The 27,050-nt window shown below is 38.5% G+C and overlaps 1 protein-coding gene across 2 annotated transcripts in view; it reads left to right on the top strand.

The window, feature by feature from the left end:
- The window catches only part of TRAPPC9 (trafficking protein particle complex subunit 9), a 452,774-nt gene that overhangs the window by 51,924 nt on the left and 373,800 nt on the right, over positions 1–27,050 (top strand). For both annotated transcript variants that reach the window (XM_063174628.1, XM_063174619.1), the window contains exons 13-17: positions 5,723–5,849; positions 7,374–7,506; positions 9,160–9,323; positions 16,238–16,390; positions 26,244–26,368. In XM_063174628.1, coding sequence (XP_063030698.1) covers positions 5,723–5,849; positions 7,374–7,506; positions 9,160–9,323; positions 16,238–16,390; positions 26,244–26,368 — 702 coding nt within the window. The remainder of the gene's footprint in view (positions 1–5,722; positions 5,850–7,373; positions 7,507–9,159; positions 9,324–16,237; positions 16,391–26,243; positions 26,369–27,050) is intronic.

The raw sequence follows: 27,050 nt of genomic DNA, 5'->3' as shown, positions 1-27,050 counted from the left end.
AATGCAACTCTAGTCAGTGCTTTGAGAAATTCTCCTCCTCACTTGGAGAAATTGGTTGATTTGGTAGATTAGTATCTTTATCAAGACTGTAGCAAGTTGAGGAAAGTGCTTGCTCCCATTGATTTGGAATTTCAGAGATAATTTCTTTGGAACTGAAGCCAGTTTTGAGCTCCCCAAATGACAAAAACACTGACATCTGTTCAGCCCATAGAGGAGAAGAATATTGGGGTGATTCCTACTGCTCTGCTCAATCCCAAAATGGGAAAGTGCAGCAAAAGAAGAGCTGGGCTCTTCCCAGAGGATGAGAGCCAGGGAATGAGCTGCAGCCTTGGGAAACTTCCCTCCCTGATAAAATCTCCCTTTTCCCAGGCAGGAGGGGAACATTCACTGGGACTGCTTGTCCAGAGAGAACCTGAGACTTCCATCTTTAGAAATCTTTAAAACTTGAGTGAACAGGATGTGAAAAACCTAAACTACCACCAAAGCTGCCCCTGCTCTGAGCACTGGGCTGAACAAGATGACCTCTACAATTTCTTTCCAACCTAAGTTGTTGGTTTTCCAGTCTCATCTGTGAATTTTCTGGAATGTGGGAATAAGCATTACTTCATCATAAGAATAAACTCCTCTGTTTTCATTTTAATAATTCAGAGTGCTGGTTAATATTTTAAAATGGTGTGTTTTATTATTAACATGTACCCATGCCTGCCGTTCCCATACCCTTTTCTTGTCTGATTTCTCATCACCTATCAGATTCTTTCAGATTATTTACTCTCACTGACTCAGTTTCATAGCAACTGTGTCCTTTTCTGTCATTTAGTGGCAGTTTCAACTTGTTTTTCCCATGACTTTTTTCCTCCTGCCTGACTCAGCACCTCACCTTTGCAAGATCATTCAGGCTTGTTTCCAGTCATCTTTGAGTTTTCCATTGCTTGCTTTAATTTTTCTTTGTCCTTTCCAGGCTCCATCATTCACCAATATATAACTGTACTGAAATCTACAGTCTTTATTTTTTTTTTAATTTTCCCCTTTCCCTCAATTTAGATTTGTTGTTCTGATAAATTACTCATTTCATGTTACATGAAATCCAAGCTTTTGCCATGGTACTTTTCCTACTGTGTCTCTGTTGAATTTCTGTTGTGATGGTAAACAAGTTAGCATTGAGCACAGGTTGTTAAGGAGAATGATTCCCCATGGAAAGGCTTCCAGAGTTTTTCATTAATTGAAGTATTAATGCTGAGTCCATGCAGGTTAATTGAGGTGTGCTTAAGTAAAAGGCATTGAATTTCTAGGCTTGATATGAGACTGTGGACACAAGACTTTGATTAGTGTTGCTCTGATGATAAACCCTGAACAATTGATTTTCTTTTGTTATTTTATTTTATTGTTCTCAAGGATCTTGGCCCATTTTTCTTGTTTTTACTGTTAATTTCCTGTCATGCATATTCCCGATTTGGGACTTTAATTAGGTACCTATTCTTCATTCCTGCCCCATTTCTGTGTTCATTTTCTGTCTGTTTCTATATTGTCCATATAGTTAGAAGGCTGGTCCAATGGAAAGTGCAGTAGTGTTTGTAAAATGACAAATGAAAATGTTCAGTCATGGAGCATGGAAGTGATGAGCTCCCACAATTGTGTGAGCAATAGAGTGAAGTAGGAGAGATCTTGGGGCTGATCAGAACAAATGCTTTAATAAAACTCAGCAGGTACCTTAAATCAGCAGAATGAGAGACAAAAATGAGCCTAACCAGAGCTGGCTGGGATGGATTATACAGAATATTTTTGCCATGCTGGTGCTGGGGTGCAGCTCACCTGGAGATGGGATGTTCAGCTGCACATTTGTGCCACCACTTCACCTTTTCTGCCAGGAATGTTGATTTCTGTACAGCCTTGTTCAGGCCTCTCAGGGATGGCCTCCAGCCCTTTTGCAGTTTGTTCTGATGTTACTGCCATAAATGCAGTTTTCTGTGCAGCAAAAAATGATCTTCACATTTCAAGCCTTCCAAAACAATCAAAAAATTCTGGGAAATCTCCTGTGGATTTGTTTTGAATCTTGAGACAAATACTTAAAGCAGCAAACTGTACAATCTGGGGAGATTTAGTACTAAAATACATATGAAGATCCAGTGCAAAATGTTAAGTTCTGTAAGATTTTAACTTCTTTTTCATCTTCTTTTTCATATTTTTATCAAGTTGCCTATTAAAAGCAAAAAAAAAAAAAAAAAAAGTTGAGAAATTAATTTTGAGGTAATGTTGTGTATTGTGGGAAAGCATTTTCTCTGCTCTGACTGTGGAGAATACAGCCATGGTTCCAAGAAAGCTATAAGATCTACATACAGTACATCTGTCTGTATTTAATAAATAAATATCAAGAAATCAATAAATAGTTAATAAATACAGAAAACTGTATTTAATAAATAAATATCAAGAAGCAAAAAAATGCTACCCCCTAACCCATGAGAAGATTATAATTTACAATATTTTGTCATTATTCAAGAATTAATTTTTTTTTCTGTGGTTCTCCTTCTGTTTGGGACCTGTATTTATTTGAATACAACCAGGTGTGGTATTTTGATTAATGATGCTTTAAGAATGGCCATTGCCTTTTTTTTTTATACTTGAAAATTGTGCTATTAGTCAAGAGCTCTGTGTTGATATTTAAAAAGAGAATCTAAAAATTTGATAAATCTGATTGTATAATCAGTCCCACAACTTTGCTTATGATGGTTTAAATTGTTTCCATGAACTGCTCTTTCCTGAGTTCACATCTTTTGCTGTTTCTGCTGTCTTGAGAGAATGTTTAATTATTGCTACACTACATTTAGTGGAGAATGTTTTAGTCAAGAAAGGTGAAGGGGGGAAAAGAATAAAAATGGTTGTGTTTGGTGTTTTTCTAGGTCTGCCTGAAATAACCATATTAGAAATAGTAGGGAAATCTGCCTTAAAAATAAATATTTGACAGTTTTTGTGTAAAGTATTTGACAACATGGTACACAAGTATGTTCAGCATGGAAAGTAACTTTGAAGGTCGTGTAACTTTAAAAAAAGAATGATTGCAGTTTGGGATTGGTAAGTAAAGCCTAAAAAAAGCAGTTACATACTCCTGTTATTTTAACAGCATCCCCAAATGCTGCCATTTACATGCAAGTTGTTTTGCTCCTCTAAAACTGAAATGAGATTTGAAGTGATTGAAAGCCATGCTGTGATAAAAGCATGCATACATTCTCTCCAAGACAATTTAAATTGTTTTATAAGAATACAAAGAAAACAATTTTTTGTGTGCCTGACTCATATCCTGGAGGAAACCTTGGATTTGGATGATCTGTTCCTGTAGGGTCAGAAAGAGAAATGATTACCAAGTGGTGACTAAATAATTACTAAATATTACTACTTGAAATAATGTAATAACTCTCAGGAAAAGAAATCTAACACATTTCCCTACTTTTGGTGGTGTGGCTGAAATCTTAGTTAATGGATGTGAGAGTACTTCAGCCTTGGTTAGGCTCTTAAACTGCAAAACTTCAGGCACCAGAGGGCAATGTTGGGCAAATATTGCAGAATTGTGCAATTCAGCAAATTGTGCTCTTGAAATCATCTTTCAGACATTCTAAGAGGTGTGATTGTCCTTTAAAAATCGCTTATGTGGCCTAAGTTTTAAGGGTAAGTGTCATGATTTCAATTTATGTCTGGAAATCTGAAGTCTAGTTGATTTTTATATTGACTTTTCCCCCCATTTTTATGAGTTTTAATGTTTTCTTAATGTCTTTACTTTTCAAAACTTGGAAGTTTTACTGAACAGTACAACTGTGAAAGGGGAGGAATCGACTGCTGCTTTCTTGATTTTGTGTTAGTGCACTTGAAGCTCTTCAATTTCTAGTCCAGGCACAGTGTGTGCTTAGTGCAGGTATTTTGGCATTTAAATTGTGTTTGTTCTCTAAAAAATCCCTTTGTTTTCAAGGTTTGCATTACATATCAAAGAATATTTAGGGGTCTCTGTCAATTTGCTACAGCTGATAGTAAACAAGCCACTGGAGGGTTTGGGAGGTTTTAATCACTGATTTTGCAGGACTTGAAGTCCTTGGATGAAAGTTTTTAGTTGAGATGAATCCTGAATAATTCAAATGTACTTGAATATTAGGCCAAGTGATAGATCAATGGTTTTGAGACTAAAATAAAGTTTTAAAGCCTTCTGTACCAGTTTTAAAAGTGAGTTCTGGAGAGTGTATGGGGCCAGCTTTTTTTTGTGTTCTAAGGTTTGGTTCAGCCAAAGCAAAAGCAGCAGAATTGTGGTGAAAATTGAGGCAACATCAGTGTTAAAGAGAGAATGTTCAACCCATTTCTGTGGGGTGAATCCCACTGGAAGGATTAATGTGGGAATCAAAGAATCTCAGTGCTCTGATACAATGGGTGCTGAATATACAGAAAGACAAAGTTAGGTTTTACTTGTGTTTTTGGGGATGGTTTCTGACAGCTGAAGTCTGCACGTGAAATGGGAGGAAAACAAAAATTCAGTAGAAATGAGGGTGTGACAGAGTATTTATTTACAACTCAAGTACAACGGAAATGGAATTTTATGTAGCCTCAAGGACAGAGTTCTCTAATGCAGCTTTCCACAAAGCCAGAGTAGCTTTGGGTGAATTAGGTGTTGTCTCAAGAGTGTCAAGTCTACAAAGAAGTAATTGCTAGAACAGAGATTTTACAGATTTTGGATATGTTATGTGTTTTTCTGTGGCTCAAACTGTGAGTTTTTTAATCTCTCTTCACAAAAGTACATTCCTCTTTAACAGGGCTCTCAGTTCTCATTAAGCATCCACACAGAGTTAAGATTTAATCCAGTTGTGCTTACTTCTTTTATTGATGGAGGTCTTTGTAGCATCCTTACTCAAAAATAAATATGTGTATAGAAAAACGATGGGTAACTTGGATTTATATGTTTTCCAAAATCAAGTTTACTTTTAACAGCCCATTCTATGCTCAAGCATCTTCAATTCATTAACCAAGCTTAAAGAAAAGCCCCAGTCTAGTAAGAACAGTAATGTTGTGCTCAGAAATTTCTTCAATGATTTTTTTTTTCTGCTTCATTTCTCATTTTGTCCCATGTTTTAAATTTAGAATGCTAAAAGATTTCTCTGACACTAAGGGAGTAACTGCAGGCATTTAGGCTTGAGAGGATCAGTTCAGCAAAATGAATGCATTATTCCAACTCACTGAAATATTTAGGTTGGATGGTTAAGCTAGACTTGCCCTGTTATCTGTAAATACAATTTCTTTTTTTCAACTTAGAAAACATATTTTGGGTATGTAATCAAAGCTATGCAAGATCTGTGATTTCCACTATCAAATATTGATAGATAGTGGTTTGATTTCCACTATCTATCAAATATTCAAGTTAAAGTCACAGGTACAATTAAATATAGGTACAAAACAGCATCATGCAGATGATATCTGTGATTTTTTTACTGTGCTTGGATGTAAATTTTTATTAGTTTTTCATTCCCATCTCAGTTCCTGGAACACATTTCCATGTTGAATACAAATCCTGCTGTAATTTTGGATGCACGCTGCAGTCAGTGCAACTCAAACCCCAGAATAACTGCTATGAGTAAATTGGAATAAATCATAAAAGTTTGGCTGATGTAAAGCATGGGATTAAAATATAAGTATCTAGCATAAAAATGTAAGTGTATATCATAAATGGATTTATCTGTGTATTGTCTTTTTTCAGGGTCTCTTGACAACTGGAGTAGAATTTGAGTCTCTGCCTGCTGCCCTTTCCCTCCCTGCAGAATCTGGGCTCTATCCTGTGACTCTGGTTGGAGTTCCCCAGACCACAGGGCAGATCACTGTCAATGGTAAGGGATGGCTCCACTCACCCTTGCTGGCAGAACAACCTGAGTTTTCCACCCCTGTGCCTTGCATGGCTTTGTTTGCCACGTGTGTGTTCACCACTCTGAATTCTCCTCAGTCAGGAAAAGAAAACAGGAACACAGGGAATCTGTTCCCTGCACCAGGCTTCATTAAAAACAGCCTGATGAATCACTTGGCTGCAGCAGCAGTAACGAGCACATTCTTGGAGTATCTCATGTGTGAGAGGAAGAGGATAATGAACTCCAGCTCCCCTTTATTAATGCTTTCATTTGGAAAGCTTCTGAGGAGGATTACTGTAACTTTTTTCTTAAGAATGCAGAAGATAATCTTGCAGGTTTTTTTTTTTTCCTTAATTAATCGTGTTCATGTAAGATTACAGAAATTTTTGCAGATTGCTTCCGTGGAAACGATTTAGCCAGGGTGTATGGCCTGTTGCAGTCAAGATATCATTTCATTAATAAGGCAAAATAAAACTGTGTGTGTAGTAAGGAAGGAAATTAAAGAGCTTTTACAAAAGGCTAGCAGACCTAGAAAAGGAGGCATATGTGGAGAGGATGGATTCAACATGTAGTAGGAGTGAATCATCTTATCAAATCACATTTTTAAATATGTCTTCCTGGAATGCAAAGTTAGGATACAGGATAAGAACCATTTTGGTAAAGTCAAGCTCTAAAAGAAGATGTCTTTGAACTTGAAGAAACTGTTTTCACTGAGTTCTTCTTAAGTGCTTTTGTGTCTGCTCATAAAACAATTTTTCATGTGATTTTTTTTCTCAGAAACTATTTCAGTAAATCGCATCAAAGCATTCAGAACATTTGTACTGTAGTTGTCTCCTTTTGAGTTCCACATACTAAAAATGTATTGCAAGTAGAGGAGTTGATTTCTGTACTTGGCAGCTTTTTGTTTGTCAATGTATCAAATTTTCCTTCAGATATAACTCATAAATATTGCCTGGTAAGGAATCAGTGGAGAGGTATTTTTCTACTAAATTGAACTTTCAGAAGTTGTAGTCTTTCATGGCAGGTGTTTGTGTTTATGCATGCATATTTTTTCCATTAATAATTTCCTTTAGGATTCTTTTATCCTTCTGGATGTAGTTGAGATTCTTTCCTGTAAACATTTTTCTGAGGAAATAGGGAATGTGTGTTGAAGGTTGACATGTTTTATGTGCCCCAGGGAATTTGGTCACAGGTATAAAATGGTGTCCATGCTATGACTTGTGATGTTGATCTTGTAAAGAATTCTGCAGAAGTTTCTAATGCATTGTAGAAATCAGAGGATCTTTACAGTTTATTTTATTTTACATGCCACAGATGCAGAGGTGACCATTTGTTGTTTGTACATTGTCAGGTACTTATAAATGTTGTTTCAAGGGTTTTGATAGTCCTGTACATATTACATGTCCTGAGAAGATTTTCCTGTAGAGAAGGTGGTGGTTTGGGTACTTTTAGACCTGCCAGAAAACAGTACAATTCACAACATAACTGGTGTTTTATTCTAAAACTCAGGTTATCATACTTCAGTTTTTGGAGTCTTCAGTGATTGTCTTCTGGACAATCTGCCAGGAGTGAAGACCAATGGCTGCACTGTTGAAGTCATTCCAGCTTTGCCAAGGCTGCAGATCAGCACCTCCCTTCCAAGGTGAAAAATTAAATTAAATGATGATTTTATTAGGTTGTATTTAAGTGTTAATCACATGCTGAATAAAAGCTTTTCCACCTGAGTGCATCATCTATGCTTGAGTAAAACAGGACATAATCTAAATCTGCATTATTTGCTTTAGAATACAAACCTGAGGTTTTTGTTTTACTGCTTTAAACCATGGAATTTCACAGAAATATGCAGAAATAATTTTGCAATGTTTTATGTGCTCAAAACTTTGGTTTTGGGCAAAGAGGGATGTATCGAGCTAAGAATTCACTGTTTATATCTTAAAAATCTAGTGCAGGCATGACTGTTAACTCAGATCAATTATCACAGAAGAAAGAAAGAAAGAAGAGAGAAAAAGATATAGAAGAAGAATCACTAATAAGTACATGTACATTTATACAGTAACTGAAAACAATTTGTTTTCCTTTTTAGTATGCAATTCCATGATACTTTGTCTCAATATGAGGGGGAATACAGAAATTCCTTCTTCCCTTTCACTCCACATGCTCAAATTCCAGAGCCCTGAAATGCTAACAGTACATGACAGCACATTCTGAATGATCAAAAAATACTTGAAGTCCTCGTCACAGATCTGTTCTGAAATTCTGAAATCTGCTCCTGTTTGTGGAGGCTGCTTGTCTTGTGGTAAGGAAGGACAGGATCAAAGGGAAGGAGGGCAGGAGTACCTGCAAAAATAAGTGGAATTATTGGTCATTAATCTCAGTGACTTCTGTCCTTGTATCCTTGATGCCTTCTGACCGCTCTGCATCAGCACAGAAAGTGCAGTCAGGAGTGGAACCTCTGCCCATCTGTCTTGTTCTGCAGCCTCCTTCCCTCATTCCTGCTCCAAAGAGTTCATCTCTAGGCACTGTTCCACCTTTCACACTGGGAATTTTTTCCCTGGATCCAGTGCTGTGAGGTTTCTGCCCTGCACTGTCCACTGAACCTGCTCCTGCTGTCACCATCATGTTTTCTGGAAAAATCCCTTGCCCAGGATTTCTCTCCTGCCTGGGAAGCTGCGAAGCCTCAGAGAAAAAGGAAAACAATAATTACGTGATTTGCTTCTCCCGTGTTTTGCTGCTTTGGAATGTGTTTGGGCATTGTTTACCCACAGGTGATTGATTGTCTTCATGTGAATTGTTTTAACTTAATGGCCAATCACAGCCAAGCTGTGTGAGACTCTGGAAAGAGTCATGAGTCTTTATCTTTTAGCCTTCTGTCTGTATCCTTTCTGTATTCTTTAGTATAGTTTAGTTTAGTCTTCTTTAATATAATGTAGTATCATAAAATAATAAATTAGCCTTCTAAAAACATGGAGTCAGATTCATCATTCCTCCCTTTGTCTCGGAATCCCACAAATACAGCAACCTGCTCTTGATTTTTTTTTCCTTTCCCCTTCCTTACAGTTTTTGCAGGCATTTTAGCAAGCTTTCAGTTAGACTATGTATTTTATATTGCTTGAAATCTTACTTGTCTTATGCATAAATTATTAATTTTGGTCCTCAATGATTCTAAAAATGGGAATGGAAAATATTATTTAGCATCTTCAGCAATAGTTTCTGAGTCTTCCAAAAATAGTGAATAGAGTAACCAGGACAGGTTTTTAACATTTTCATCATAATAATTTGTTTGTCACATTTTTAGGTCTGCTCATACACTTCAGCCTTCTTCAGGGGATGAAATCTCCACTAATGTGTCTGTCCAGCTGTACAATGGAGAGACCCAGCAGCTCATCATTAAATTAGAAAATATTGGAACAGAACCTTTGGAGAAACTGGAGGTGACAGCAAAAACAGTCAACACCAAGGGTGTGTATACTGATTTATATTGGGAAATATTTATCCTGACTTCTCTGTTGAAAGGGAGATTATTTGTTTTATACTTCTTTTAGGTCAGTTTAGAATAAATATCATAGTCCCCATTACAGAGCTGAAATAATTAAGTTTGATTTTATTGCAGAAATATAGAAATGAAAGAGAATGTAAGAAAATGTAGAAAGATGAAGGAAATTGTAGAACCCTCTCTGTGTTAAAGGGTCATCTGCTTTTTGGAAATCTAAATTTAATTTCAGTGTTACTTGGGGAAAAATCCTGAGGCAATTACTTGTAATGAGGAAGAATCTTGGGTCTAAATTATTTTCTCCTTATGTCTAAATATGCTGATTAGTTCATTAAATAAATTACTGTTAGCAGTAATGTTGTCCTACTTGAGGGAGTGGAAGCAAATAAGCTTGTTTCTATCTTACTCAGTGAGCAGTAAGAAAAAAAATAGAGAGAAGACTTAAAAAGACAAAGCAATAAATAAAATAAGCTATTGTGAGTTAAAAGAATAATTGAAGCTCTGGATAAAATACAGCACATCCCCTGTGTACACTTAATTCTCTTGAATTGCTCTGTCCATGTTAGTATTAAAAAGTGGTCTGATAGGTGAATCCTGCTTTTGTTTTGTGATGTATTTTTTTTTTGGTTTGTCCTCTGAGGGATTGTTATGAAAATGATGTTAACAGAAGCACTGCAGGTGACAAGCACAGAATCTTTACTGACAGTAGAAATACCTTATTTTATTGCAGGTTTTATTCTGTCAGTGCCAAAGCATTAAAATGCAGTGTGATACCTTGTGATTTCTGTTCATTTCAGTATTCAAGCTTGTGATTTTTTATAACAGAGTATCCCCTTCTCCACAACCTCAGAGAATAGGAGTTGCCAATCATCTCAAAATAGATTTTTGGTCTGAGACCTGTACCAGGAATAGTTTAGGAGTTGGAATGTATGATGACGTACAGTTCTTACTTCAGAAATTCCAACATGCTCCTCCTGGGCCAGGGGCTGCATGTGTGGAATGGAGAAGCCAAATGCAGCACTCAGGTGAAATGGAGAAATTTATGTATTAAATAGTGGAATATATGGGCCTGTGAGTCCCATGTTAATCAGAATTTTTGTACATAACATTATACAGTTAATGGGTGCACAATGCTGAAAAAGAGACTCATGCCAACTTTAAAACCACCATCTCTCCATGACAACTTTTGTTAAAGGCAGTGGGGGAAAAGGAGAATTGTTCATACACTCACCTCTCAGTTCAGTAAAACTTTTAATTTTATTTCATCCTGTATTTTTTTTCTCTCTCAAAGATGTTTGCAATGAAGCCCCTTTGTGTATCTGACTGTGTCTTTAATCTTATTAGGCATGAAAACTATCAGAAAAAGGAAAATTTCTGATGAGTAAACTATAAGCACGCATACTCAAAAAATGCAACTTAAGTCCCTCTCTCAGAAAAACAGAAGTAAATTTTGAGAGGCACTGAATGATATTTGTTCTGACAGTGTGAGAACTGTGCCATCAGAATCATGCAATCAGAAATGTCTGTGTGGGCAGGGACCTCTGGAAATCATCTTAACCTTCTTTTGAAAGCAGGACTTAAGGTGATCCAGGGTCCTGTCAAGCAGAATGTTCAGTTTCTTGCATTGTCTCACAGAAGTGAAATGCACCCCTGTATTTGGAACTGTGTGCTTGAGATGATCTGTGTTATTGGAGGAAAAAAAGAAACTTAAGTGTGACTTTTTAAATGACTGCTGTGGAAATACTGTAAAGCACTAGAAAAGGCTAATTAGAAGAACTAATAGTCCACATGAAGCATACAATAATTATGTTATTTCAAATGTGATTGTGTGCAGGTGTTGGAGAGTATCATAGAATCAGTCACTGAATGGTTTGGGTGGGAAGGGACCTTAGAGACCTTGGACTTCAGTTCTCCTGCCATGGCCAGGGACACATTCCACTATTCCAGATTGCTCAGAGCCCCATCCAGCCTGGCCTTGAATATTTCCAGGGATGAGGCAGTCACAGCTTCTCTGGGCAGCCTGTGCCAGGGCCTCACCACCCTCACAGGGAAGAATTTCCTCTCAATGCTTAAGCTAAACTTGTCCTCTGTCAGTTTGAAGCCATTCCCCCTTGTTCTGTCACTACATGCTCTGTCCAAAGTCCATCTCCAGAGCTCGTGGAGCTCCTTTAGGCACTGGACAGAGCTTTAAGATCCACCCAGAGCCTTCTCTTCCCCGGGATGAACAACCCCAGCTCTCTCAGTCATCACAGCAGAGGTTCTGTGATCAACTCAGTGGCTCCCTCAGAATTTTTTCCAACGGGGCTTTCTTGTGTTGGGGATGGACTTTTGCCTTTTCTCATTGGCTCTCTTCCATTTGAGTTATGACCCTAAATTGATACAAATGGATGAGGCTGGGCTGACATTCCAGTGAGATGGGATTCTGATGGCCAACAGGGAACCAAAGGTTTGTCATGTCAGCTGCTCCTTTTGCTCAGTGAATACATGCATGGAACTCCTGGGGACTGGGCATTAAACCATCTCAAACAGCCACACAAACTCTTGGTGTTCCACATCAAGTTGAGAGCATCTGCAGGTGTCCATGGTGTGTTAAGAAGTTTTCCTTTAGTTGTTCTGTACTGAAATGTGCCTGTTCAAAGTGCTCAAGGTGTCCTTGAGAGCTGGTGGTCACCTTCATTTGCCTGACCACAGCTTGCCAGTCAGCTCAGGAGCCCATGAGAAGCTTTGGCCCATTCCAGCCAAACACAAAGAGCTTTCAGTCATCTTTTGTTACACCCAATTTCCTTTGGTTCTTTTTGTCTTGGCAGTTGTGAATCTCTTGCAGCTGCTGCCTGCCTGACCCATTTCCCTACTTTCTGTTTCTGGAGCCACAACTTTTAGCACAAAGATGAGTGCTGTAAATGGCAAATATTCTCTTTTTCACTGATGTTGGATTTATGGCCAGTCACTGTCCTTGAGGAATCCAACTCCTCTGGCATTGTTGTGGGTGGTGTCATGTTAATGAAACCTCTGGAGGTAAGATTTTCACACTTGCCTTCCTTTACCTCTCTTCTGTCACCATCAGGGGCAGCTCTGTGGGTTTTCCACTCTGGCCCTCAGATAAATAAGAGTTTGCAGCTCCCCCTGTGCAGTTCATGGAGGACATTCCAGGGTTCTGAGTCCTTCAGCAGCTCTGTGCTACAGAACAGATCCTGAGGCACATCAGCAAGAGGGACTTGTCATGCTGTCACAGCAGACATGTCTGTCATGGCTTTTAGTGTCTCACTGCACCCCTGAGCCAGGCTGGGCCATCTGTAGGTTGGATATCACATGTCCCTGCTGCCAGGGTCAGCTCTGTGTCACCTTACACTGTCCCTCACCAGGTCAGACAGTTTAATCCTTTTTTTGGAAAGATGACCTGTGCAGAGCTGGATGCTTTCCCTTTGGCTGCAGTCAGCTTTTTTTAGAGGCTTGTTGTTCTCAGATAAGGGAGTGCAGTCCAAATGCTGTGATAAACCAACTACTTGATCCACTGAGGGGCAAATATAACCTTGGTGTTTTCAGACTTGAGACTTGAGAAGAGCCCACTTGGCAATCTTAGCACGAGTGGTGAGCCCAGATACACACATGTAATGAACCTGGATGAAGCCAAATCCTCACTCATCTTTCCTAGCAGTGACAGACCTTAGGAATTTAAATGTAGAGAAACAGGTTCACCTGTCCAGCTGCATTCTTCCCATGGCCTTTGAACACATCTGCCAGAGCACAAATGAAAAATCTACTCTGAGGTTCAGGAAGAACTGTGAATATCCAGGACTAGATCTATTTCCATTTTTGATAAAGAAAACTTGGTAAATTCTTTTAAATTGGAGTTGGGTTACTGGGGTGGGTTGGCCCTGGCTGGATGCCAGACACCATCAAAGCTGCTCTGTCACTCCCCTCCACAAATGGCCAGGGAGAAGAAAATCCAATGGAAGTCTCATGGGTAAAGGACCAGGAGAGATCACTCAGTGATCATTGTTTGTAACAGGCAAAACAGACTCACCTTGGGGATATTAATTTAATTTTATTGCTAACAAAATTGGACAGGATAATGAGATGTGTAAAATATATATTGAAAATAGATATTTAAATATATGAAAATCAATTAGAAAATATAAAATTTATATAAAATATGTATTGAAAGTAAAATATATCTTGAAAACACCTCTTCCCACCACTCCCTCTTTCCCAGGTTTTCCAGGAGGGGCTTTGGGGGTTGCTCTCAGTTCATCCCACGTTGTTCCTGCTGCTGTTCAGGGAGAGGAATCCTTCCCTGGGCTCCCCTGGGCTACAGGGGAATCTCAGCTCTGGCTCCTGGAGCATCTCCTGCCCCTCCTTCTCCACTGACCTTTGGTGTCTGCAGAGTTGTTCCTCTCACATATTCTCACTCTGCTCTGAACACAATTGCTTCTGTGCAAAAACTTTTTTTTCTTCCTAAATGTGTTATCTCATTGGAAAGAGCATAACAAGTCCTGCAACTTCATTTCTATCCACCAGGTCTAGGAGAAGTTAAAATGTGTGAATGGCAATGCCTGTGCATTTAGAACTGATAGTTATTTTGAGTTTATAAAATAAACTATAGCAAAAAGCCAGATTTACCAGGGGATTTAAGATTGAAAAGAATTGTGTAGGCAGAAGACTTTATCTTTTCTCTATGCAAAATATCAGTGTGGACTTTTTCTTTAAAATCTGTTAAAAGTTAGGGTGGTCTAGGATGAGCCAGTTAGTTTCTGGGTAAGCTTTTATGTGATATTTGTTAGGATTTTAGTGATTTAGCACCCAGTAAAATGAAACAGGTTGTTATTTACAACTCCTGATAACAGTTGCTTGTAACTTGTTTGCTAAACACAAATTTTGGGCTTGAGAAAGGGCTGAATGCAGGCTTGCCCCAGTTCAGCCTTCCACTGAACTGAGGTCTGAAGCCAGAGTAAAATTCACTGTAATGCTGATTACTGAACAAGGTCAACATTGTTAAACTATAACCAAGTGTCAGATAAATAGAAATTAGCTGTTTCTCCACATCTACAGCTTAGCTTTTAGCTCCAGCATTTAGATCTTGTGTTGTAATTACTGGTGTTAATTAGAAAATATCTGCAAGGGCTGTTCTCACTTGAAAAATCTTTTCACTTGTAATGTCTTCAAACAGATCTCTTACTGAATGAAATCACATTTTGGGAAGAGTTTGGTGCTCACTGCTTGGGATAGGTCTTTTGTTTTCACTAAGGGAAAACACTCCTTGAGCATATTGGATTTTACTTTACAGGAAAAGGGGATAGAGAGTGCCATACTTATTAACTTACTTTTTTTCTTGAAAATAGAAGCAAATTACCGGAATGGTGACATGGTTCCAGCTAAATCATTTGGTGAGGTGGAAGTGAGATTAAGGAAATAATTTGTTGGTAGGATTTTTTTATTTTTACCTTGTCTTTATTTTTTTATAAAGAAATCTGTACTGTTGATTTGCTGGGGAAAGACACAAGACAACATCTGGTGCTCTGTGAGAAGAGTATCTTTCAAGCAAAGCTTTTATTGTTTAGGTAGAAATTAATGGAAAAAATATTCTCTTTGTCTTCTTCTTTTCCTAGAAAGGGAAACCAAAGGTTCCTGTGCAAATCATCATGATTTGGACATAATCTGGAATTCTGATTGCTGCTTTTGAAAGATCCTTTATTCCAGGTTGTGGTAGTTGAGGCAGTTTGCCCACCCTGTTCCCTCACATGTGGATCTTAGAGCGTGGTTTTGGAAAGGTTCTGAAATCACAGCAGATTTTAATTACCTTGCTCTTACCAAGCAGCCTGGGAGGATGTAGAGATGAACTGTGTGACTTTCAGTGGTCGCTGCTATGCAAAGCTCTGCTCAAAATGTGTTTAAATCAGCTTTTAGAAGAATTCTCCAATATACTTGGAGATAACATACATTGCTATAATACATCACTAAACATATTTTTAGGGCTCTCCCAGCCAAACATCATGATTATTTATTGTACCAATTGACTTTCTTGTAATATTTAGCATTGGCTGTCTTGCATATAGGAATGAATTTATGGATGGGGTGGGTTGACCCTGGCCAGAACTGAAGACTCAGTGTAGATGAAGAGTAAATTCTGGGGTTTTCCCCCCCTTGTATAATTTTCTGGCATGAGGAAGGACTTAATAATTACATTAATTACTTAAAAATTAATTTGTCACCTATATCAAGTGGATAAATGGCAAATAATTTATTAAACAAATTTTTTTTTTGTCAACAACTAATCCTGTCTGGCATCCTTAATGATTGGGTCTTATAAAAAGCTGTTTCTCAGCTTTAAGAAAGGACTTTATGAAAGGATGAAGGCCAGTACCCTTCTTAGCCTTCTGTATTGCTCAGTAAATAACTGAAGAATGATGTTACAGCTGTTTCAGAATTTCAGCTGATTAAGTTTGGGTTATTTTGATGAAAAGTGCTGTGCATTCATGTGACACCTCCTGAGCTGAACTGTGTAGGATTCCAAACTACATGAACATTTAGAACCCTTGCAGGCTATATTTAAAGTTTATATTTAATGCTGCCTATTGTGCAGGGTTTGTTTTTTTTTTTCTGGTAGAGATCTTCTTCACTTAAATTCATATTTTGAGCTCTGTGATCTGTGTGACTCCAGGTCAGTGTCAGTACCCAGTAACTCAGTGTGACTCCAGGTCAGTGTCAGTACCCAGTAACTTCTCTATCTTTCTAGTGCTACATTAATTTTAATACATTAATTCTGAATATTTTAGATTTTAAACAGGACATGACAGATTGCTTAGTACTCTCTACAGCAGTTAAAAACTGAAACTTCCTTAATGCAGGGCTTATGCTTATGAAATATTTACTTATCTTGCTACAGAGAAGCTGTATGGAGATTTCTTGAGTTGGAATCTTGAAGACACCCTCTGCCAGTTTCCTCTAAAACCTGGAAAGATTGCAACATTTGTTGTAAACATTAAAGTGAAGCTGGACTTTTCTTGCCAAGAAAACCTTCTGCAGGATCTCAGTGATGGTGAGTTTTTCTTTTCTCCTTGCTTAGGAGGGTTGTATGTGCTGCTGGGAACACTTTGCTAACTGCTGTGCCCTTTGTGTTAAAGTGATTTGGGATGTGGCTGCATGTTTGAGTATTTGTGTCTTGTAAAGCACAGTCAACCCTTGGCTGAGCTCTGCAGATTGAAGGGTGAATTTTTGAGAGAGCTGTGGGCATGAGAGTCTGGCCCAGCTTCCCCATCGTGGGACCTTGTCCTGTTGTCTTTTAAAATATGGTTTTGGGGTATCTTTTTGTATCCTTACCTTATGAAGATAAAGAAAATAATTCACAAACATCAGTGGTGTTTAAAGAAAAATAGCATTGAGTTGATTATTTAATTATCCAGGCTTGCAGAATTCTGAATAATTGCTGAATGCCGTTTTACCTAAAGTGACAGATTGAAATTTAAGGCAGAATTCCCCTAATATTTATACTGCAGAGAAAGTGCAATGTGTTTAAACTTATTTTGAATAAAAGGAAGCTGCAGTGTTTGCTTCTATTAGAATTATTTGGAATTACAAGTACCAGATACTTATAATAAGGATTTCCTTTTTATAATAAACACACAGTCTTTCTGGAGTAATTACTCTACTCTGTATTTTTTCCTTTGTCTGATATGTTTGCACTGATTAAATTACCTTGATAAAACAAGATAGTCCTGTATTAAAAACTCTCTTTTATTTGGATTTTTTCCCAGGATCCACTTGCAGGTCTGCATTACCTTTATAAGTAATCTTTCAGTACAGAAGAATACAACAAAATTACATGCAGAGCTTATTCAGGTTGAATAGCAATGATTTCTGTGAGTTACCTTGCAAATACATTTAGACAAAAATTATAGTAGTTGTTAGTAATGATTGAAAGATTTTGGTTTTGAAACCTCCCTAATGTAAAATATAAAGATACTTTAAAAATATTTTAAAACTTTACTGCACAAACTCCAGTGTTGCTACACTGCAGTTCAGTTTAGAGCTTGTGGAAAATGCTGATAGTGAAGGGAGAGCCCACCCTGACACTGGGAAATACAGGTGCCAGGAATTGAGACTTTGAGGAATTCCCCTTGATAGCAAGTGAGATTTCATAGTAAATATGTATATATAGATATATAAGCACACAAATATATGGAAAATTTCTTTCCTTTGCCCAGAGTCCAAAATGCTCTGAAGCTGCACTTGTCCAGGAGCTTTTCTGATGAAATAACATAAACCCCAACTATTCTGTAGGAGGTGTAGATAACACACTTCATGGTATGGACACTGAACACTTGTGGGATTTGGGATTTGGATTTTGGCCTCTCTTTACCTGCATCCAGCTCTTATGGGACCACAGATGAACAAAATATTTGAACACCATTTTTACCCTACTACTCCCTCCTGCTTCTCTGAAAGGTTGTGCAGCTGAAGCAATTCAGCCTTTCCTCTTTTAGTGATGATAAAGGAGTAGGATACATTCCTGCTCTGTTGGAACTTTGGTATCTGTGGGTGCTGTGTATTCTCTGTCCTTTGAAAGTGTTATTAGGGATGTTAAGTATATCGAAAATTTAGTTGCTACTTTATTATTATGTATTGCTTTTAACTTTACAAATGCTAAAGTTTCCAAAGAGGAGGTGAGAGCCTGATGGGAAGAAGAGTAAAGAGCTGGAAAATCAATGGCAACTATGACAAGACTTTTAATCATAGGATACTGTGGTACCATTTCCTTTTGAAAATCAACCACATTTACAATGATGTTCAAAATACTTTTGTCTCTTAAAAGCAATGTCTTTAGTAGGGCAATTTTTACTTCCATGTCTTTCATTTGCTGCTGGAATTGTTTCCTTTTGCACTATTTGTAATCAGGACATGCTGCAGAAGGGATAAATTACTGATGTTTTTGATGATACACATTTATCCATTTGGAAAGTAAACCAAGCTCTCAATCTGAATTGCTGAGATGTGTTGATGGTGTGCTGCCTCACAGGGAAAAATGTTGGGTGTTTTCCCAGATTAAAGGAAGCAAAACCATGAGTACATGACATCAGTGACCATCCAGCCAATATCCTGACTGTAACAGTGGCTAAGAACAGATTCCAATGGGATAATACAGGAAAATTTGTGCACTAACTTCTGTTTTCCTCTAGGCCTCTAACTATTAGCTTAGGAGCTTCCAGGGCTGAATATGGTTTCTCTGGTTCTAGGCACTTTTACTCATCCTTAGTGGGATAAAAATCTCCATTCTTCCTGTCAGCTCTTCACAACATGCCATGGCAAGAAGAGTCACAGCTAAATTACTTTTTAGCAGCTTTGCACTTACTGGTGGCCTTGTGTTCCCAGGTTCTTAATTGCATGAGAGAGGTAACAGGACATCTTCCAAACATGGTTCCTGCAGTGATTTGATGCATTTTCCCAGGGTATTGTCACAGCAGACTGGGGGTATCTAACTGTTGAGGGTTTGGCTGTCCCTGTTATAGGAACTGTTCCAATGTCAGTCTTGTCCCTTTTGAACTCTCATTTCTGTCAATTTGAGGGAGGCTTTACACAGTGAAAGCTGATCCATGTGTTCATGTGATGACCTAATGGTGCTCTTTGTTTTATATTACTTTCCTTACAATCATGGGATTATGCACAATTTATCATTTGCTTTTTTGACTGAGCATTGATTTGGGAGATTCATGAATGTGTGAACCACAACTCCATGATCTTGCTTCTCAACAGAAATGATATCCTGAGAGCCTCTTTCTGCATGTATAAGTTTAGGATTCTTTCCCCCCTTTTTATTTATGCTGAATTTTGTCATTTTATTGGGTGTTGGTCTTTTCTCCCAGGTAACAAAAGGCATGATGAGAGGAAATGGGCTCAAGTTGCAGCAGGGGATGTTTAGATTGTCTGTTAGGAAACATTTCTTCACTGAAATGGTTGGAAAACCTTGGAACAGGCTACCCTGTTCACCAGCCTCACCAGCCCTGAAAGTGCTCCAAAAAAAGTGCAGATGTGGCACTTGGGGATGTGGTTTAGTGGTGAACATGATGGAGGTGCTGGGCTGAGAGTTGAACAAGGATGATCTTCAAGGTTTTTTCCAACCTTAACAATTCTGTGGTCCCATGTCTTAAAGCCAGTTGCCCAAGATTTGGGAGATCCATGCAGGGAGATCCATGTTTGCTACAAATCTTAGTGAAATTTTGGATCTCTCGTCAGCTGGATGGTTCGGGGTTCCTCCTCTGGCTGAGAAGGTCAGCATGGGCATTTAATTTAATTAAATTAGGTTGTTACACTGGGTGAGGCAGGGGGAAGCCCTTGGTCTGCTTGGTACAGCCAGGTGCAAGGAGCTGAAGCACTGAGATCTCTGTCACCTGTTAAGGTGACTAAAAAGGTCAACAGGATATTCACATTATGAGCATAATGAATTCCCCTTTCCAGCTATTATACAGTTTCTGAAATTCTGCATTTCCCTGACACTAAAAATGGGGTGAGAACAAAAGGTGCTCTTTCTCTACTGTATTGTACACAGTGACTCGTTTGAGGTTTTTAACAAAGCTCCTGTTAGGTGGGGACAGAGTTTTTTAAAGTTAATGAATTAATTTGCAATGAGTACTTCATTGTGTAGAATGTTAATGTTCATTTATTCCCTGTATAGGGAACCTAAAGACAAGTGTGAGAATATTTAAATTCATAAACTCATCAAAGGAACTAATTAATTACACATTGAGAGAAGCAAATCTGTGCCTTAAGTCTCTCCTTCCCTTCTCTTGATGCCTGGAGAGGCTGCCTAGAACAGAGGCTAGACAGTGTTAAAGAAATAAACCAGGGATTCATTAAAAAGCTTTTAAAGGACACACCTTGGAGAGTGCAAGAGCCTGGCCATGGCTCCACCCAAGATGCACTGTGAGTAATGAATTTTCACACTTTTAAAAGTTTTGGCCCATTTATATATTGGGGTTAATTGTCCAATTTCAGCTTCAGGTTATGCAGTCCCACCCTCCCAGTTTGCTCTCCTCAATTCTCTGTTGTTTGCACTTTTTGGGCCTGAAGCTGCAGGGGTGTCCTTGGTTCTGGGGCTGGAAAAGGATTGTTTTGTCTGACTCAGCTGTGAGGAGAACTTGCTAACTTTATATGAAGTTCAGAGTTATAAACTAATGTAGTACAGCATCTGGAAATATGAAAGCTAAAACTTGAGGCATCACTCCTTTTTCCAGGGGGAAAAATGTTGCAGACCAATAATAGCATATTTCTAGGAGCACTAATCTTGAATATTTTTAACATTGGTATGCAAGACCAGTGTATTTTTCTTACTCCCTTTGTTGTTTTTCTGCTTTAATGTCCAGATTTTATCTGCTTTAAAATGTCCCTGAACTTACACAATGTACAGACAAAGCTTTCTTTTTTTTTTTTTTTTTTTTTTTTTTTTTTTTTTTGTTGTTGTTGTTGTTGTTGTTGTTGGAATGATACCTGGTTTGGAATTTAAATGTTCTCTTGACAGTTCTTCCAAGAAACTAAGTAGCCTGGAGGACTCTATTAGGATAATGGTATCACTGATGATGATGATGGGGTCCTCAGAGATGTTGCAGTATTATCATTTCCATGTTACTCTGCTTAGTAGCCTTTATTACATTTAATTATTCTGAGTATTCTTTTGAAGTGACTTGATTTCTAAGAAGTTTTTTTTTTTTTTGTCTCTGCAGTTTGAAGATACCAGTTTGGATGTACTGTTGAAATGAGTAAATTAGGTTTTTTCCCCTTTTGTTCTGTTTTTTAAAAATACAGATGCTTCTGTGTCCTCCATAAATTCATCACTGTGTAACTTTAAAAAATATTCTTAATATTTTTGAGAACTATTTTTGAGAATTCTTCTTGAATTCCAGCTTTAGTGCCTATGGAAGATAAGGTGCCCTCTTCTCTTCCCCCTGCACATTAAACCAGACAAATCATCTTGTCTCATGGTTTGACTAATACAGAGTGGGATTTTTTAACAGTATCTAAGTGCCATAGTACTCCAGCCACTACAAATACACAGAGAGCTGGTGTTTCAGACCCCAAATCTTTACAATGTAAATAACTAAGACAAACATGAGGCAAATAACAATAAATTGATTATTGGCACATACAGGCCAATAAACCTGCCATCCTTTTATACTGGTCCTTTGCCGAGGCACTTTATTTTAGCATCTAATGTAATCTGCATACATCATCTCTAGTTTTATTATGAATTTCTTTACACTTCATTTGTTCTCTTTCATTGCATTCACCCTTATTGTAAATTTATCTTCCAATTTTAGTTCAGTTCAACAACCTCAGGACATAAATCCTTGCTTACAGTGCATTTGTTATTGTTAATTATTGTCTTCAAAGGTAATGGGGTTTCAAAGAAGAGCTCAAGTCTGGTTCATGTTGGCTGTGCCAGAGAGCTGCTGCATTCCCAGGAACTTTGCCTGGAGTGCTGCTGCCTGGGCTCCCTCCTGTGATGGTCCTGAGCACATTTTGGACAGAGGGAAGGAGCTGCATCTCAGTGCCCCCCTGAGGTGTGAAGGGTGGATTATATTGCCTCAAACTCTGTGTGTCTTGGTGTTATTCTGCTCTTTGTTGCTGCACACAGCAAGTTTCTAGAATTGTGCACACATCATGAGAATACAGTTCTCTTTTTCTAGGGGAAAAAAAAAAGAAAAGGCATTCAAGTTCAGCAAGCAGAGTCTGTCTCTTGTCTCGAGGTTTATTTTTTTTTTCCTGCATGTTTAAAGAACTTCAAAGCTGTTACAGTGTTCTTATGAGATATTGCCTAGCAAGAGGTTTTTGTTTTGAAATTTCAATCAGGCAAGAATTGACAAAATAAACAAATGGGTTGAAGTGGCATTTAGTTTTCATATGTTATGATCAAGCTGTGTACTTTGGAAAAACTCTATGATTCTGTGATGTAGCATCATAGAATGGTTTGGATTGGAAGAGACCCTCAAGATCATCTCATTCCACCTCCCTGCCATGGACAGGGATACCTTCCACTATCCTAGGTTGCTCCAAGCCCTGTCTAACCTGGCTTTGAACGCTTCCAGGGATGGGGCATCCACAAATTCTCTGGGCAACCTGTGCCAGGGCCTCATCATGCTCTGGATAAAGAATTTCTCCTTGTCAGTTTGATGCCACCCTCATCTTGTCTTATCATTCCATGGCCTTGCAAAAAGTCTCTCTCCAGCTCTCTTGGATCCCTTTTAGGCCCTGGAAGGGGCTCTGAGTTTTCTCTGGAACCTTTTCTCCAGGCTGCACAGCTCCAGCTCTCCCAGCCTGTCTCCAGAGCAGAGGCATCCCAGCCCTTTGAGCATCTTTGATGCCTCCTTTGGAATTGGTCCAGCAGCTCCACTTCCTTTTGATGTTTGGAGCCCCAGAGCAGAGCAGAGGGGCAGAATCCCCCCCAGAAACATCCCTTGGCTGCAGGAGGGATCCTGCTCCAGGCCAGCAGCCCCTCCTGCCCTCCCTGGATGGGCTGCCCAGGGTGGTGGTGGAGCCTCCATCCCTGGAGGTGTTTCAGGAAGGGCTGGACGTGGCACTCGGGCTCTGGATGTGGTGATGTCCGGTCACAGGCTGGACTCAGTGATCTCTGAGGCCTTTTCTGACCTGAATAATTCTGGGACTCCTCCTCCTCCTGTCCCTCTCAGGGTCCCTGTGCTGCTTTTGAGGAAGCTGCAGGAAGCAGGGCTGCAGTGCTTTTGGATTGTATGAAATTCTCCTGGACAAAAGCAGCATTTCAGCCTAAAACCTTCCACAGTTTCCATTTTGTGTGACATGGAATTGCCTGGACACCGCCTCAGAATCCCAACTTTTGTGGTGTCACTGGAACAGTTTTAAAGGGTTTCCTTTCTATGGGGTTTGGGACCTCCATGGCTGTCATGTCCACAGTTTGACGCTTACTCCCATTCTGGATACAGGCATACACAGGATGACAAAGATAAAACACAACAATTTAACAGCTTAACAGCTTCTTTACTGCCAACAAGGTGTAACTTGAAGGTAAAGAAACGCACTGCAGCACATTTGGGGTCCTCAACCCAAAAACTCTAAGCACAAATTTAAAATGTTTGAAAATTACTTGTTGAATCAAAAGAATTAGAAGAACAAGAGAATTAAAACAAGGAAGCTTTAACAGACAGTAAAAATGGATCCATTTTTGGGTCAGGCCAGTGGTCCTTGCACAGCACAGTGTGACACAGGCCAGGAGCTGTCCCCTGCCACCCCTTCCTTCTGTGCTCATTGTAATTCCACAGTTTTAACTACCTGAATGCACTTCCCTCATCCAAGTAAGAAATTTTGTGGGATTCTTCTGTGCAGAGTGCTGGGAAAGTGGCTAATGAAGTTAAATTGACAATTTACTTAACATTTGATAGGAGAGAGGAAATGCTGGTAGGAGATTTTGCTCTGTTGTGACAGCAGTGACTGGGATGTTGGAAAGGCAAGCTGTGTTTTTGCAGTTACCATGGGAAAAGTGTTGGTCATATGCTGTTACCATGGAAATATTCAGTGTGGATTGTTGAAATTAGGAAAATTTCTGGACAGAGTGGAAAGAAAGATAATTATACTTTTTATATAGTACAAGGCTGCTCAGGATGTTTGACAGTTGGGATTGACAAAACAAAACTATGGAGGATTTAGCATCTTCACCTCTCTGAACTTCATGAGAGAAAATAAAATGTATGAAATCTCAAAAAATATGAGTATCAATAATGTAAAACTTCTGGAGAACTGCTTCATTGGTGCTCAGTGTTTTCTCCTGCCATCATTAAGTTCTGCAGCCTAGCAGGGTTTTTAACAGGATATTTAATGTATTGCAGGGGAGCTGGGCAAGGTCCTTTCTGCCATTGCTGCCTGATCAAAGAAGAGGAGAAACAAAATAATTTTAAAAAATAGTTGTTTGTGGTAGAAAATGATTTTTTTTTTGTCCTCTGGCAGAGAAGTTGCCTTGAGCAGTCCAGGCTGAGAAGGGCTGAGTCATTTACAGCATCACAAAGTGCCTGGCACTGGTTCTGTGCAAGTGCCACAGACTGGAGACAGAAAGTTCAACCACTACCAAGTTACCTTGGACTTCCCTTTCATCCTGATGTCTCCTTTGTTAGAAAACTTCCTTTTTCAGATACAAATTAGAGAGTTAAAAATGTTTTCTTTCCAGAGAAAATGTTTAAACGATTGTTTTTTCTTCCCCCCACACCACTGTAGAAATTAAAAATAAAATGGGATTTTAAAAGATAAAGTAATTAAGAAAGGCATTAGCTGTATCTCTGTGATGTTTTAGGTATTATCTATTCTTCTCTCAAAGAAATAAAGCTCATGCCATATAAGAAGTGGAAAATGTGACTAATGCCATGCAGGTTTTCATACTTGGTTCCTTTCATGTTTTAATTTGCAATTTTATGCACCAGTCAGTGTCAGTTTTTGTTCTAAATATAGAACTAGTGAAAATCATTCATCAGTTGGAGGAGAATATTTTTCCTCAATTAAAACTTCTAATTTTCATTTTGAAAGAGCAGCTTGCAAAGCCTGTGATCAAATGTAGTTCTGTATTTATTTCTGTGTTTTGTCTTTTTCATGGTCCTGCTGCATTGCATGGGCAGGATGCTCACCTCCTGTCCTGCTCTCCCCCAGGAACTGATAGAATTTTTTTAGGATATTTATTCAGTGCAAAGGTGAATTTTAGAATTACTTAGTGAAGGAAATTGCAAGTAAGGGAATATGGGAATAATCCCTTTGTTTTCTCCTTTGGATACCTGTGAAGTTTAATGAAGCAAAACCCTTTCATGTTCCATCTTGTTCTTGTGATTTCTTCTTTTGAGAAATGTATCTTCAGCATGTCCAGATTTCATGGGAGCAATTTAGGAAATTTGTTGGATTTTCTGTCACAATTTGGTGTTTCCTGTGTGTTCAGCTCTATGTCTCTGTTGCTGTACACGAGATTTTGCTTGTATTTAGTTGGTGTTTGTGGATTGCACTTGCTCTGCACAGCATCAAGGAACAAAGTATTTCTATTCTTTGGATGTAAATAATAACAAATAGTGAATCTATTTTTACTGTTAAAGCTTCCTTGTTTTAATTCTCTTGTTCTTCTAATTCTTTTGATTCAGCAGTAATTTTCAAACATTTTAAATTTGTGCTTAGAGTTTTTGGGTTGAGGACCCCAAATGTGCTGCAGTGCATTTATTTACCTTCAAGTTACACCTTGTTGGCAGTAAAGAAACTGTTAAATTGTTGTGTTGTATCTTTGTCATCCTGTGTGTGCCAGTACCCAGACTGGGAGTAAGCACCAAACTCTCAGGACATTCCTCCCAGGGTATTTTTAAGCTTTTTTGTTGACTCTTACAATGGAAACCTTAACTTTCCATTCTGCCTCCTTTATATGTGAGAACTATTTAATCTATTTTTGCATTAGTAGATGTACAAAATATGACATCTCTATTTTCTGTCATTTTCCACAATATACACTTTAAAAAGAAATCCTTGTATCAGAAATTAATTTAAGGATCTTAAGGAGCTGATAGGATCACACTGACATGGAAAACCACAAACTTTGATTTTTATTTTAATACTGTAAATGTTAAAAGTAATTTTATATTATTAACCTGACATCTCTATTGTGATTATTTCAAATGCAGTTTCCATCCTTCCCCGTGATATTCACTGAGTTTTTGGTGTGGTCAAGTTTGATTATTTTTGGTGTCCTGGGAGAAACAGCCAAATAATCTTTGTCTTCTGTTTTGTCTTTTTGTGTAAAAGGTTAATATAAATTTTGTGTCTTTTCTCTCCCTTTGATAATAAGATATAATATTAATTGGAACAAAACATAGCATGAGACAAGCAAAAGTAATTCTCTTTGTTCTGTTTTCCAGATGGAATCAGTGTCAGTGGGCTCCCACTCTCCAGTCCTTTCAGGCAGGTTGTCAAACCAAGAGTGGAGACCAAACCTCTTAATCCCCAGGAAAGCAGCAAAGTTGGTGATTTCAGTCACGTCAAGGTAGGGGAATGACACCAAAATAAGTAAAACCTGTCGTTTTTTAGTTGTACTGTGCTATGGTTTGTTGTGTGATTAAAAAACAAAGGTTTCCTTGTCTCATAAATATTTCCTTTTGGTTTCCTTTAGCACAGCTTGATGTTCTGTGTTTGGATTGTTATATTAGAGCCAACAAACAAAAAAGGTGAAGAAAGATCAGGCTAAGAGTGGAAATTGCAGAGCTGGCTGTCCCTGTGGTGTACTGGGGGAGCTGTCAGCTCACCTCATGGTGCTTTCTCAAGCTATTTACTCTGTAGGAAGGTGCTTCTCTGTGAATTCTTGGCTTTCTTGCAGTGAGGTTTTTTTTAGTGATGTTCCTACAAGTAATAAAACAGAATAGTTGAGAGAGTCAAAGGAAAAGTAAAGAAAAGTAGCAGGGTAGAAGAAGAGTTGTGTAGGTGGAAGCTGCACTGTGCTTACCAAATCTGCCCTGGCCTAAGCTGCTCTTTGCTTTTCTGGGGCAGATCTTCCCTGTTGAAAGTGTAAAGTTGTTGTTTAGAGCATGAAATAAATTTAGCTTCATAATGGCCAGATTTGAAGATATAATTTGAGATGAAAATAAGAAAGATTGTAAATGATGGACTGTAGCACTTCATTGGTCTCTTCCCAGCTTTTGGTGAATGTTGTGTGGTGTGCAGTATTTGTA

This window comes from Melospiza melodia, chromosome 1, assembly GCF_035770615.1.
Source record: "Melospiza melodia melodia isolate bMelMel2 chromosome 1, bMelMel2.pri, whole genome shotgun sequence".
Classification (NCBI taxonomy): Eukaryota; Metazoa; Chordata; class Aves; order Passeriformes; family Passerellidae; genus Melospiza; species Melospiza melodia.
This window is presented reverse-complemented; position numbering and strand designations above follow the sequence as displayed.